The sequence below is a fragment of the Cavia porcellus genome, unplaced genomic scaffold (genome assembly GCF_034190915.1).
Source record: "Cavia porcellus strain 051 isolate PalLab524CR breed Dunkin Hartley unplaced genomic scaffold, mCavPor4.1 scaffold_7, whole genome shotgun sequence".
Classification (NCBI taxonomy): Eukaryota; Metazoa; Chordata; class Mammalia; order Rodentia; family Caviidae; genus Cavia; species Cavia porcellus.
Window position 1 is genome coordinate 64,685,802 of NW_026947490.1, and position 15,619 is coordinate 64,701,420.

General features: G+C 36.5%; 1 protein-coding gene across 4 annotated transcripts in view; it reads left to right on the top strand.

Moving 5' to 3' along the window:
- Positions 1-15,619, top strand: part of Epc1 (enhancer of polycomb homolog 1) — an 81,286-nt gene that overhangs the window by 41,261 nt on the left and 24,406 nt on the right. For all 4 annotated transcript variants that reach the window (XM_003468708.5, XM_005003236.4, XM_063253734.1 and 1 more), the window contains exon 2: positions 14,518-14,677. In XM_003468708.5, coding sequence (XP_003468756.2) covers positions 14,518-14,677 — 160 coding nt within the window. The remainder of the gene's footprint in view (positions 1-14,517; positions 14,678-15,619) is intronic.

The following is a 15,619-nucleotide window of genomic DNA, read 5'->3' on the forward strand; positions in this document are numbered from 1 at the left end:
CATCTAAGATCTAACATGGAATAAAGTATGTGGTATAAATAATATTTAGAATGAATTACTGACATATACATTGGTCGGGAAAACCTGTGTCCTTATGACTTTGATTTTTTTTTTTCTTTTGTGTCTTTATGGAAATAAAACTGAAGTGACCAGCTGAATTTGTTATAGTGTAGTGCCTATATTTGTTACATAAAGTTCTTAAATTCTTTTGTGGGATTTGATAATCTACAGAGGTTAATCATTTTAAGTGACAGTCTGCCATAAAAAGGCAAAAAGAAGTGTAAAATATTTTTAAAAATTGGGTAGGATAAGGGCTATCTTAAGGCAACGGAATAAACTAGGAAATAGTTTTATTTATTGATTCATGTATAGTTACAGTAAAACTTATCTTTAGGCCATTATTATAATTTGCTAGAATAATAAATGCTCTAAGGCTTTATGGATGTAACATTATTTTTGAGACTGTGTCTTGCCAAGTCACTTAAGTTGTAGAGGCTGGGCTCTATTTTGTGATCTTCTGCCCCATCCTCCCAGAGTGCTGAGATTATAGGCACGTGTCACCTTATTTGGCTTGGACATAGTTTCTTTTAATCCTCAAAGCAATCTTGTAAATTAGATAGCATCTTCTGCCCTTTACCAATGAGAAAACAAATGTTAAATGATTTTAATATTCAGAAAGCAAATATATTTTCCTTAGGTCCTGTGCTGTTTATGTAGATCTCTTACCACACTTTGTCCTTAAAATGGCAATTACATGGTTCTACTAAAAAAGGAAATTGAAGTTTCAAGAAGTCCAGCCCACAATTAGTAAACTGCGGAATTGGGATACCAAAGGACATTTCTCATCAGAGTACATGATAGTAAATAGATAAAGCATATGTAGTGAATCAGAAAATTTTTCACATGTTTTATGACATTTTTAAGAGAGAATTGATATCAGAAAATACTAAACTAATTGGAATAATTTGAAATTATATAACAGAGTTTGCTTTTATCTGCTGTTAACTATAAAAAGAAGGGAGGGGTTTGAACAAATACAGAAAACAGAAAAACTTAAGTTCTTGAAGCTGTCAGGTATCCCTTTTGTCAGTACAGAATGATTTATTACACATACCAGAAATGACACCAGGGATTTTATGATTTGGTAGAAACCAAGAGATTTTGTAATGATTTTTTAAAAATTAAGATTATTTTTAGTTTGTCTAATGTTAATGCGTACACTGTATGAGCTATCTTTTTTTGGTACTAGCAGTGTTAAAATATTTTGTAGTTATCTTAAACATGCACGAATCTAGCTTCCATACAAGCCCTAAAGATTTGATTTTTTTTTAGATGCGTTAAACAAAATAATAAGTGTAAGCTAAATCATGTTGGCAACATTGGCTAACTGGAACAAATCTATTTGATAGAAGAATCAGGGCATTGTTAAATTTAGTCTCATTTGACACTTAAGTTTCAACCTAATTGTTTATTGCATAAGTCCTTATTTGTTAATGGTAGTTTAGTACCCATTGACTTCTTTTTTGGTAGGTTTTATAATAATACTCAGTGGTATCAAAAGTAAGTAACATTGCTGGTTTTTTTTTTAATATTCAGCAAAATAATATTTAAAGACAGTTGTATGTTGACACCCATAGGGTTGATAAGCAATTAGTTATGTTATCCCTCATATCCAGGATGTCTAGACATTGTCAACCTTACGAATTCTAATCCAGTGGATACACTAAAGAGAATCCTATAAACAAGTTAGGAAGTCTCTCTTTTTCCTTAAGTTGACCACCTGTAGCTTCCCAGTGATCCTTACACCATGATGCTATTAATCATCACTTAAGCCAGTGGTGGTGAACCAGTGGCATGCAGGCCACAGCAGGCATCCGGAGTCCTCCCTGTCCGCTCTCTGGCCACGTCACTCCAGTCTTGCCCCACAGTCAGCCATCTGATAACAGCACACAGCAATTCGCTAAACGCAGTTTTACCTTTCAATAAAAAGCTGTATCACTGAAAGCTCTGTTACTGTTTTTCTTTTAAGACAAAAGATATTAATATATATTTTCTTAACTTCATTGTTCAAGTTGGTACTTTGTGATGAATAGGTGGGCTTAAGCTATTTTTTGCTTCTCTTAATTTTTTCAGTATCACCCAGAACTTAGTAGATGAGGAAAGCAAAAATACATAAAGGAGAAAGGAATCCACAGTAGTAAAACTAGGTATTCTGGTCAGACCTCATTCTAAATCCTACTCCATCACTTTTGGCAGGTGGCGTAATCTTACTGAGCTTTGTTTGCCCTATAAAATGGTATAGTGGTAAATCTTCAGGGAAAGATTGTCATTTAGGATTAAAAAATTAGGTATGAAGAATTAACCTTTGCATTCGCAGGTGTTCCCCTCTGTCAGAACTACTCAACTCTTCCAGAGGGCAAAAGCAGCCATGGACAATATGTAAATGATTGGACATGGCTGTGTTTCCAATGAAGTTACTTACAAAACCAAGTGGTAGGCTGGGTTTGACTACTAAGCCCTTACTATAGTATATCGTGGTTTATAAAAAGCAATTCCAGTGCTGGAGAGTTTGTGATCAAAATAGAGTTTCTTTTTAAATAAATAAGTAAACTTAACAAAAAATTTGCAAGTTCCACAGTGAAAGGTGTCAAGAGGGTTGGGTTTCCCAACATGTATTGTCTGTTGTAGAAGAGCATAATTTTTACATGTCACAACTCAATATTAAAACTTCATGTTAATGTGTGCATACTTTTTACTAATATAAATTAAAGATTGGCTCCCACCAAACATCAGTACAGCAATCCTTACATAACCAAATGAATATTCTGAAATGAAACAATATTCTGAAACTAGTTTATAAGCAGTAAATAACAGAGATTAAAAAACTTTCATGAATGTGCACATCCTATTTATATGGCAACAATTCTGAAGTACTTGGGTCTCTCAAAGTGTGTCATCTCTTTCTCAGTCTCTTCAAAAAAAAAAACTACTACTTGGGAGTAATTTCAAGTACAGAAAAGTTGCAAGAAGAGCAATATGAAGAACATTGTTTATAGTATATACAGGGAAAGCTCTTTACAACACCGCCTATTTTGCTTGTTTGCTTGCCCTTCCCCTTTTTCCTGTCCCGTGTACATGCACATGAGACAAACATACAGTTTTTCCTTTAAGTGATTTATTATATCATGACCCTTTACCCCTAAATAGTTCAATGGGTGTTTAATGTTTTGTGGTGTAGGCATTTCTGAAGAATGCGGTTCTTTGGATTTTTTTTTTTTGTTGGGTTCATCTTGTCCTCTTGATGAGACTTAAATTTAGGGTTCCTAAGAGGACTATTATATAGGAGTTACTGTGTCTTATGGTATCCCATCTGGAGGCATTCACCTGGGTCTGTGCCTCGGTGGTAAAATTAATTTTGGTCACTTGGTAAACTGTTCTAATTTCTCCACTGTATAGATAGTACTGTTACCTTAACACAATCTGGGGGAATCTGATTTTTTTTTTTAAATTAGGGAAATTGTTCTGGAGTCCTATTCAGGCTTGAATCTGGCTAGTGGTGGGCCCAGGCAAGTTTACTGATCTGTGAAATAGGGGGATGATAGAGCTACACATCAGCACAGTTGTAAGCTTTATGTGAAAATGTGAAGTACAGTGTGGAACTCGGGTCTAAGAGGGTAATACATGCTCAGTGCTATTACTTGTTGTTGATGTTATTACAATTCTTTCCGGTGATACAAATAATAAATTTAATAATAAATCTTAAAGACTAGCCCAAAGCTGAAAGGCCCTTAGAAACCATTTCTCCCAAGGAAATTTAATACTTTATCCCCGGTAAATTTTTTTTAATATCTTTAAACTTGTTCTTTCGTTTTTCCATACTTATTATGCCCTGCTCCTTCTGGTATGTGAAGGCAGGTATTTTAGGGGCATAGTATCAACAGAACAGTTTTTTTCCCCTGGAAACTTGCACATGTTTCTACTTCATAAAAGATATGAAATAGACAGTTTTGATTTTTAGGCTCTTGGGCTCAAGTAATACTCTTGGGAAAGTAATCTTTTTTTTTTTTTCAATCACCTTTACCTGTGTTCCATGTTACTGTTATGATAGCTACATAATAGTTGTGAAGGATTTTCCATGCATCCTAGTGGAATTATTTTTAAAAACAGGAGAATATATATATGGATTTAAAGATCAGTAATATTACATACAAGAGTGACTAGAAAGTTCTGTGAGATGTTCACTATGGTAGAATATGAAATTGAGAGTACAGCATGATAACTATTTGGATAGGAATAAAGCTAGAAGTAGATGATAAAAGGTCCTGTTTGCCAAGAAGCTTTAGTCTCACCTATTAAGGAGCCAGGGATTCAGTGTGAGAGTATGAGTTCAAACTTTGAAAAAGACCACTGGTAGTATGGGAGAGAAATAGAGGATAAGGTAAGCATGTTTAGTTTCAGTCAAGTTTACATTGCTGCTGTAGGCTGTTTTAATAAAAAGCAAAGAAACATTTGTGTATTTCTGCCAGCATTAAAAGGAACCAATTAGTGATAGAAACGAACCAGCTCTCAGGGCTACGCAAAAGACATAAAATTATCCCTGTAAAGATTATAGCCAAGGGGCTGGAGATTTAGCTCAGTGGCATAAGCGCCTGCCTTGCAAGCAGGCAGTTGTGAGTTCGATCCCCGGTACTGATAAAAAGGAAAAAGACGGGGAAAAAAAAAAAAAGATTATAGCCAAATGACAGCCACTTGAGTTTCTTTAAAAATTTTTTAATTTTTATGAAACATTCCAATATTGTAACTTTTTTTCTCAGAGCAAAGAAAGTCTATAATTTTACTCTTCACCTTGTCATTGCCAGATATCACATGTGGACACTAATAAGTAATGTACACATTACCCAAGCCTAAAGGAATGTGACAGCTACAAAAATGACAATATAAGGATCAAAATGAATTTTGCCTAGGGCTGCCTTTGAAACATCCTACACAGTAGGAAACAGTGTTGCTAAAATTCAATTCAGGTATTAACCTCACTACTAGCAAATCAGCAGACGTAGTACAGAGGTAAGAAGATGATTTCCTTTGAAAAGCTAGTTCAGGGAGACAAAGAACATCTATGTCCAAAGCTCTTCTCTTCAGGAAGTACACATGGGTTGGCTTCTGTAGGTAACTCATGGGTATCCTAGGCTAGTGTTTCCTGCTGGGAGGCCTAGGTCATGTACAGTCTATTCTGACTGTTGAGGTGGTTTTGAGTGTCTGACAGACTCAAACAACTATTCCTACCCTGATTAATTCCATATTCAGGGAACAAGCTAGGAGAGAGGCTGCCCAGAGCCGCCCATTGATCATGCAGCTCTCGATAATGAACAAGAGCATCCTCCGTCTCTTTATTAGTTGCATACTTCCAGCAATGAAGGTAAAGTGCCCTTCCTAAGCTACAAAATGCTGGTAGTATATGAAAATGATGCCAGTATGCCATTTCCATAGTGAATTGATAAATAAGGAAATTTTAGCACAGGTCTTATTACTTTTTTTTGTTTTTTGTCTTTTTTCTTTTTGTCGGTACTAGGGATCGAACTCAGTACCACACACTGGCAAGGCAGGCGCTTATGCCGCTGAGCTAAATCTCCAGCTAGGTCTTCTTACTATTTTATATTACAGAAATAAAAGTAAATTCAGAATACTGTGCTTTTTGTGGGAGGAGAGAAAAAAAATAGTCTGTGGGGTCTTTTTACTATGTATTTGTTGTGGAAACCAATATTAAATTGCTTTTTCTTGTGAGATAGTCTATCCTTTAACTATTCACCCTAGTATGTTAAATGTAAAGTAAGGAGTGTTTAGTTTTTGTTTTCCAGTAGTGGGGATTGAACCCAGGGCTTTCCTAGGTGAGTAGTATACTACTAAGCTAGTGTCTCAGCCCTTTTTCAAATTTCTTATACGTTAAGGTCTCACTGAATTGCCTAGCCTGGACTGAAATTTGTGGTCCTCCTGCCTCAGCCTCGCTGGTAGCTTGGATTACAGGCATGTACCACAGTGCTCAGCTTTGAAGTCTGGGGTTGGTTTTTTTTTTTTGTTGTTGTTGTTTTTGAGACAGGATCTTGGCTTTGTAGTGCAGGCTGACCATGAACTCAACTTTGTAGCCCAGGCGCCCAGCCGAAGCCTTTTCTCACCCAGAAAAGTTTGTGGACCTTAAAATAACTAATGCACTTCATTGGCACACTTACTCAGCAAATATTAATTGGGTACTTGTGTGTGTTGTGCATGATTCTATTACTGGACATTAAGTCAGCCTGGACTAGGTTGATAGTCTATGTTATATTATGGTCTCTGTTCTTGGATTTTTTCCTGAGAAGTTGTGGAAGAACTTTTATAGACTCAATGAGAAAGTAGTAAGTTTTCAGGATGCTCTTTATTGTATGATGGTTAAAATGGACTGTTTAGGCTTTTTTATTGAAGAGGACAGTACACTTGGGAGAATTCCAAGCAGGCAAAGCCAGAGGTGATAGCCCTCGAATTTGAGGAGTGGTCTGGAGTAGCTGTGAGGCTCCACCCTCACGTCGGGTGGAATGAGTGTTTGACTGACAGGTCCTAGAGAAAGCAGACCTTGCAGTTAAAGCCCAGTGCCTGTAAATGAGGTCTATCAGGTCGAGCAGGGTCAACATGAGGTTTGAGTCCACCTACCTGTTACTTTGTGAGAATTTAAAAGGGGATCAGTAAGCTCTTCTGGGAGAATTTAGTTTAGACAACAAAACCATCTGCAGCAGACTTCTTCCTAAGCCATTTTTCATTATAGCTCCTATGTGGCAGGCTGGCTGCTATGTCAATTTTATACGTGGAGTAAAGCAACGCAAAAAACAAGCTTCTGTCTCTGGATCTTATATTCTGGTAAGAGTAAACTGACTATATAAAACAGTACTCTGTAAGGAAGTAACAAGTACTCTAGAAGAAAGTAAAAAGCAAGATAAGGGAACAAGGTTTTCTACAGTTAAGAGATAATCCTTTTTTGGCAAAATTTTATTATGAAGCTTTTCATACATTTAGTAAAGTTTCAGCAATTTTATAGTGACCACCCACTTCTGATATTTTACTAGCTAGATACTGCTGTTAAATTCACCTAGAAAGTCAGGTGTGGTAGTACATGCTTATAGTCCTCATGCTCAGAAGGCCAAGGCATGAGGATCATTGTGAGTTCCAGGCAAGCCAGGGCTGCAAAGTGAGCTCAAGGCCAGCCTGAACTGCATAGTAGGACCTTGTCTCCAAAAAAAGGTTTCCTTTTCGTTTGCTTGTGTATTGCCCAGAACCTGTTTCTCAATCAGTTTACCCAATTTATAAAAGCATTTCAAAGTAAATTACCAACATCAGTGCATGTAAGTATGGCATTAAGTAGATTTTAATACTTTTTAAAGTATTAAAAGTTATTGTTGCCTTTGAGGTAAAATTGATATGCAGTGAAAGTCACAAATTATATACATGAGCTGACCCCAGCCTCATCAAGGTACAGAGCGGTACCATTCCCCAAGAGAACTCCCTCATTTTCCTTCCTAGTCAATCCTTGTTCCTACTTTCCAAGGACAAGTGTGTAGTATTGTAAATTTCCACCATACATTAAATTTTGCTTGTTTTAGAAATCCACATAATAGGGTCTAAGTACATGCTTTTGTGTGACTTTATTTTTCTATACCATAATGGTTTTCAGATGTGTAGTTGCAGCTTAAATAGTTTTTCCTTTTTCTTGGTGAGCAATATTCCATTTCATGACTGGACCTCAGTTCATCTAACTTCTGATGGACATTTGTGTGCACCTACTTTTAAGGCTATTATTTTAAAAATTAATGATTGTTATTTGTGGGCTTGTGTTTTCCTTTCCTTGGGGTAAATACTTAGGGGTAGAATTGCCGAGCCATGTGGATTATGTGTTTAGGGTTATAAAACCTGTCACGCCTTTTATCTCACTGACATATGTGAGTTCTCATTGCTCCAAATCTTTACCATCGTTTCATAATGATGGCCTTTTTATTTTTAGCCATGCTAGTAAATGTATCTTGTGAGAGCTGGAAAAGAATGATGTAAGAAGGAAGATGACTTTAGAACAAAAACTTGGAGGTAAAAAAGGAAGCTGTTTTGTTTGTTTTTTTGTAAGTTTGACAAATAGCAAGTATTGTCTGGAGTAGGTAACAAGGGGAATGCAAATCGAATTCACAGTAAGCAGTTTCTAGAACTTTGGTTTTTATTTTTAGATGGGCAATAATTGGGCAGTTTTAAGGAATGACATTGTCTGACTTTATAGAACAGGAAAAGTAAAAGAAAGGAATCAGAAAACTACACCTGGGCATGGTGGTACACGCCTATAATCCCAGCATTTGAGAGGCTGAGGCAGGATCACCAGGAGACGGAGGCCAGCCTGAACTACAAAGTGAGACACTGTCTCAGAAAGCAAGATGGGCTGGGGATTTAGCTTAGCGGCATAAGCACCTGCCTGGCGAGCACAAGGTCATGAGTTCAGTCCTGATACCAAAAAAAAGTGCATGTCGATGTAATATGCCCGGCCAAGGTCAGGTGTTAGTTGGGGGAAATTAGGAAGTACCTGCCAAGGCAGTGTGTCTTTCCTTAATAGGTTCCTTAGTAGGATTGATACGGGGTTGGGGGGATTAATGTATTGGTGTTTGGAAATAACAAACAAGAGAACAAGTATTGTGCCTCAGAACTGTTGTTGAGCTAGTCATGAAGTCTAGCTCTATTTGTGTAAATAATTGGGGATTTAAGCCTCCTAAAGTAGCCCTTTTATGGAATTAGTTATAACTTACCCAAAGAGAGTTTTACACAGTTTAACTACTTACAGTAAGTTGTCTCTAATTCAGTACTCGGTGTGATCTAAGTGACTTGTTATGGTTGTGTTAGGATCATTTGTTTAAAAATTTAATGAATAAATATGATTTAATCTCTGCTCAGAAATTTGCATACTATAACCTTGAATTCTGCTTTTTAGTTTGGTGTAATGCTGGATATTATAGAGCAAGTAGAAATGTCTTTTTCGTGTGCCTTACTTTGGTTGGTCCTCAGTTTTATTGATACTTCATAAAATACTGAACAGCTACAGAAAGTCAAAATAGGTATTCAGTAATTTGCAGTTATTTAGTCCTCAAGCTTAAAAACTGATAATCCCAAAGTGCTGCAAGAGAATGTATCTTTTGAAGGAAAAGATAAAAAGGTAAATTATACATGATCTCTGATATTAAAAGAGATCATGTTTTGGAGTTCAGTATGTTAACAAATAATTATATGTGACGTACTACATATGGAATACATTACTGTAGGAGAAAAGATGAGAGAGAGAGAGATCCTGCCTAGGAAAGGTGGAGAAAAATAATTATAATCTAGACTTAGGAAATACAAGTAGGAATTTTCCATGTGTGGTAGGTAGGATGGGGTTGTGAAGAACGGTGATACCAGCAAAAATACCCACGCCTGTGCACAAAGCTACAGAGCCTTTGTGTTCTTGACACGTTTGCCAAACCTACCCTTTGCAGTAGATCTTATATATGAAGTAACTCTGATGTCATAACAGTGCTATCATGTAATTCCCTCAGTTATTAGTGATTTGCCCTGTTGAGAGCTTTAAAAAGCTGTCTAAAGAGCCCAGTCATCCTGGCACTATGACATTGAAAGACCCAAAGTTGTAGCCCAGCCCCAGCAGCTTACTGAGATCTTGTTTCCAAAGAAAAAGGCTAGATGGGCTTGGTGACTCACATGCCTGTAATCTCAGCACTTGGAGGCTGAGGCAGGAAGGTTGTTGCAAGTTTGAGACCAGCCTTAGTTACAGAGTGAGCTCAAGGCCAACCTGAACTGAACAGTGAGACCCTGTCTCAGAAAGACAAATGAATTAAGACCGAGGATGTAACTTGTTTGTGAAGGTCCTGGGTTGAGTCCTCCCATACCCTGCTCCCAGCCACTTGAGCCAGTGATTTTCTTGGGATAAAAAAAATGAAGTGGAGGATAAAAAGGCAAAGACTTCTGACAGGGAAAAGAAAGGGCGAAAATAGGTTAAAAATACATGTATCATGCCAAAAAAAGTATATAACAGGGCGACTTACTGGATCATCGAGGGTTAGATAATGAATCTAAGATGCATAGGTACTGTACTTTGATCTGTGTCTCAGATTCATGCTGGTTGCACTAGGCAGGCTGAAGTAAGAAAACTGAATGCTCAGCTGCTCTGTATATTTTAGTTTTATCCCAAGACTCCCTTAACTGTGTTCTAAAAGTTCTCTGTATAGCAGGTTGTGGTAGTGCACGCCTGTTCCAGCACTTAAAAGGCTGAGGTGAAGGAACTATTTTTCTTCATGGAAAACCAATTTACATTAATTAGCATGTTAAGGGCTCTCAGCAGTCTTAAAGTTCTGTGACAGTTTCAAACTCCATATTCCTGATACTTTTTTCTAGACTGTTGACATTTTTATTAGACTACCCAATAGTAATTTGCAAATATTTTTCCAAAGAACACAGTTCAACTGTACAGTGCAATAAGTAGGTTTATGGAAGAATTTCATCTATAGGTGCAGTTTTCAGGGAATTTTATTAATGACTTTTTTAAAGATTTTAATTTTTTATTAACCTATTTGCAGTACATAGTGATTATGTTTGCCATGGAGAACATGGTAAATGTATATAACGTCTTAATTCTTTTTATTTTCTCTTTCCCTTCTCTTTTTTTCCCCCATATAATCTACAGTTACATTATTTTAGGTGTCTTGTCAAGGCATGCAGTAAATAATGAGTAGAGATTTGTTATTGGTCTCACCATGCTACATCTTTTTGCTTGAAAGAAAAATAATCCCATTTTCACTCTGCGGCCAGGGAGATATTTTAAGAGCATTGTTGCTCTTAGGAGAGATGCGGACTGTGACCCAAAGCCTGCTTGGTCTGTGCTTCACTGCATTGTGTGGGTGCTTGCCACTCCATACCTCAGCCTCCAATCAGTCTGGCCTGCTGCTTGATCTCTGCCCTTTCTCCTTTTCTGTTCTTGGAGAGCAAGTAAATGGGTTATCATTATCCTACTTGTTCAGGAATGAAGTTTTTTTAAAGAAGAATTTAACCAGCATATATAAGAATGTTTGCTGTATATTCTATACATTTTTGTACCCTTAATACTCTGTCTCTTTATCATATAACATTTCTAATTTGTAATAAATTTCAAAGAGTTCAGTGGGCAACTATCCACCTTCATCCCACATTCTATAATGATTAATATGTTACAGGGTTTTTTCCTTGTTCTTTCAAATCCTGTTTTTTTTTCCTGTTGTTTTTCTTTACTGAGGATTGAACCCCAATCCCTCATACATGCAAGTCAGTACTCTACCACTGAGCTGTAGATCCTAGTGCCCCCACCAACTTTAAAAGTATCTTGCTAAGTTCCCCAAGCTGGCCTTAGACTTGGTGGTCCTCCTGCGTGAGCCTTCCTGGAGCCTAATATTAGAGGGATGTGACTCTGTGCCCAACTGAATCTGCTTTGGGTTTTTTTGGTACTGGGAGTCGAACTCATGATCTTGGGCTTGCCAAGCAGGCACTGTTGCTGCTAAGCTATCTCCAGCCTGAATCTTCTTTTTTAATTGACCCATGAGAAAGTTTGTTTTGTGCATTATGATGCTTCATCCTAAATAAATAAAATTGGGGGGGCATCATTTTCTCCATTGTTAAAGACACAAAGAACTTGTGGGAAATGTTTTTTACAATAAAAACAAAGATTTTTTAAAAAGCATTGATGCTTTTTTAAAATATAAACATTTCATTACATAGTTAATGAAAATGGATATAAGCATAAGTAAAAGTTCTTTCTACAGACCCTTATCTATACAAGAGATTATAAATGATCAGAAAGCATATGAAAACTCTTTAGCTTCTCTAATAAGGAAAAGTAATTGGTTACCACACATTTGCGTATTTACTGTCTTTGGGCATTTTATCTTCATCACAGACGCATACAGTGAACGTGTAAAACACATTTACAGATAATAAACTGTTGCCAGGGCAATATAAATAATTTGTCCCTTGTCCCAAAGTCATAGAGCCAGTAGACTTTGGAACTATCATTCAAGCCCAGAGTAGTCTTGTTTATAAAATCTATGTTCTTCTCCATCAACCACACTATATTGCCTATAAAAATCAGCATACCTTAAGATGCCATTTCATACTTCTCAACGATTATTGTGATTCACATGAAAAGAATAACAGATCCAGGAGAATTCTGATGAGGTTGTATGAGAGCCACACTATTTAAGACACTTTTTAAGTATCTGCCTAGAAGAGAGTGGGGCTGGTTGCTTAGAAATACTGTTACACGCAGGCACAGTGCTGTACGCCTATAATCACATTACTTGGGAGGCTGAGGCAGGAGCATTGCTGAATTAGAGGCCCACCGGTCTCAAAAAAATTGTTACAAAGAGGATTTATTATATACTTAAAATATAATAAGGTAGAAAGTTGATTTATGAACGTGGGCTGCTCACTAGGGAGGAAATGGTAAATTCCTTTATATAAAACATAAAATGCAAATGCAATAACTGTAAAAAGTAGGGTAGAAACCTTATTGGGAGAGTTTTTTAGTTTTGTTTTAATGTTGAGGTAAGCTACTATGTGAAGTGGTTTTTTTTTTTTTTTTTTTTTTTTTTCTTGTCCAACTAATTTTAGTACTCGCCTAGTTACCTCTCACTCGGATCAGATGGTAGACATCAAAACTAGTAAACAAAATTTAAAAACTATTTTTGCATGTTCTCTTCCAAAGGTATCATTACCAACATTGAAAGGACTAATTTGCAGGAGGATCTAAAAGATAAACCATGTTTTTCCCATATTCACCTATGCACCAAAGGTTTTGTTTTTGTTGGCATTTGGGAAGCAAGATATGCACTTAGATTGTTTCCAGAGTTTTTCTTCATATAAATTTCTGTCTATGCAATTACAAATTATAATCTGGCTGTGTTGTGTGATACACTACAGCTATTGTGAAGATTATGGAAGTATTAATATAGGAAGTCTCCTGCATATTTCAAGTGAACCAAAACTAGGGGAAAAATTTTGTGTGATATATATCTACTCCCTGCTATACTGCATATGTTGAATGGATTATATGTATACATCGATATATACATAAAAATATTTGAGAAAATACGTGCATTCTTTACAGGGGCTACCTATATAATTTATGTAAGTTTCATAAAGTGTATCCCAAAATTTAGTGTTGATTTGCTTAGGTGAGAATAATAGTTTTTATGGTATTGCATACCTTTCTAGATGTCTGGGTGGTAACTAAATCAAAGTTAATTTTGAGTATTTAACTAAACATTTTATTTGTATCTGTCTTAAGTTGCCAACCAACTCCTAAGATTATATCTTTTTCTTATGGCAGAAACCAATTTAGAAGACTGAAGTTTTTTGCCAAGAGTCACATACTGCTCAGTATTCTGTTGGATTCTTATCCAGACAGTCTGAGTCTGGGGCATGTGCTTTTAGTTCCTGTACTCTTCTGCATAAGAAAATTATTACTAGCTGAGTGCGGAAACAACGTGTATGAGCCCAGTATGGTAGGAGGCTGAGTCAGGATTGCAAGTTTTGAGTCCCACCTGGACAATTTAGACCCTGTCTCAAAAATAAATAAAATGGACTGAGGATGTAGTTCTAGATTTGATCCCTTGTCCCAGGGTGGGAGTTGGAAAATCCAGGTTTGAGTCTGTGTCAGTTTCATAAAATAAAAATGGAGAAGACAATAATCGCTTTGTTTGGAAAACCCCCTTATAAATTTACAAAACACTATGTGAGTAGGAGATTTAAAATGTGTTTTACCTATAACCTTTCTTCGTACAATAAATTCAGATGTTTAACTTTTTCTTCAGGTATCATCTGTAAAATGTAAGCTTTAAACAGTTTTAGTTAACTCTTTTGAATATATTTGCATAACTCCTGTTGTAGTACCTTGTGAAAAAAATGTGTAAAAATTTGAGTAAGTCCCTCCAGATTTAGCTCAGGGCCATAAGCACCTGCCTGGCAAGTGTGAGGGCAGTCCCCATACCAAAAAAATAAAAAATAAAAAAAAAAAGAAAGAAAGCGACACCAAGAATGAACCCATACATTAGTGCAGATGGTCAGTAAAAATTGGAGGAAATAGTGTTTTTTACAAAATCTCATTTCGACCTAAAAGTATATATGTGTTCTGTTTTGCTGTGTTGTGTTTTGTTCTGTTTTTTGGGATAGGCTCTGGCTACGCAGTCCAGGCTGGCCTTGAACTCAACATAGGTTGGCCTGGAGCTTGGAGCAGTCCTGTTGCCTCAGCCTCCCCAGTGCTGTAATTATAGGTGTGTACCACCACACCCAGCCCAGGATATTTTTCAGTTGTATTGCAAACAACGTGCTTTCAAAGCTTGCTATTAAAATCCATTTTAAACAAATGAGCAAATTCCTGTTTATAAGGATACACATTTGTATGCTACTTTTTAAATAAACTTACTTGTTTTTCCCTCTCTATAGGAACATCATCTTCAGCGGGCTATTTCAGCACAGCAGGTATATGGAGAGAAGAGGGATAATATGGTTATACCAGTCCCAGAAGCAGAAAGTAATATTGCTTACTATGAATCTATATATCCTGGGGAATTTAAGATGCCAAAGCAGCTCATTCACATACAGCGTAAGTAATTGTTCTTTTAATAATTATATTTTCTATATTTATCTTTTTATGTAACTTGATCTTTATTAGTCAGCATCAGTTTGAAACTTACTAGAGCCCGTTTTCTGCCTTATTTGTTCAATGTTTATAACCCTACTAATGTATCTAGATCATTTTCTACTTTTATTGATTTTTAAGATGTCTTTTATTGATTCTTGGCAAAGGAGTACTTAACATAATAGGATTTTTATTTCATTCCAGCATAGGATCCTATGCTACTTTAAATAAGTAGGGTGAAGAATATGCCTGAGAATAGTTTCCTTCCTGTTCAGAATTAGTAATATCAATAGTCTTAAAAGAATGCACCAGCAATCACAGCTGGAGAGGATGGGGCAAGAGGATCACAAGGGAAAAAAGTACCAGAGGTGTAGCTCTTCAGTCTCTGTCATATCTGCTGTTCTTTGCTATTGTAGGGCAAAAGCGCTATAGACAGTATAAAACCAAATGCACATAGCTGTGTCTTAGTAAAAGTTTAATGATAAAAACATGATAGGCCAGAGTTGGCCCACAGGTCATAGTCATGCCAGATGCTAGATTTAACAAGGCTTTGGTGTTCTAATTGGGAGCTTGTTTCACTTAATAACAATAGGTGCTTCTTTGGCCATGATCCTTTTCATTCATTCATTCATGCATTCATTCATTCAGAGTCTCACTATGTAGTCCAGGCTTGCATCAGACTTGGGGTAATCTTCCTACTTTAGACTCCCAAATACTGAGATTAAAACAGGTATGTGCCACCAAGGTCAGTAGACATGATCCTTTGATAGCTACCATATTTGGTGATGAACAGTTGAAAGCTACAGACCTAATGTGTACCTCTTCATCCATCCAATCCTTAAGTAGGTGATTACTTGAAAACAAACAGTTGAGAGATAAATTCCTATAGTTTTGATGGTCAAGAGG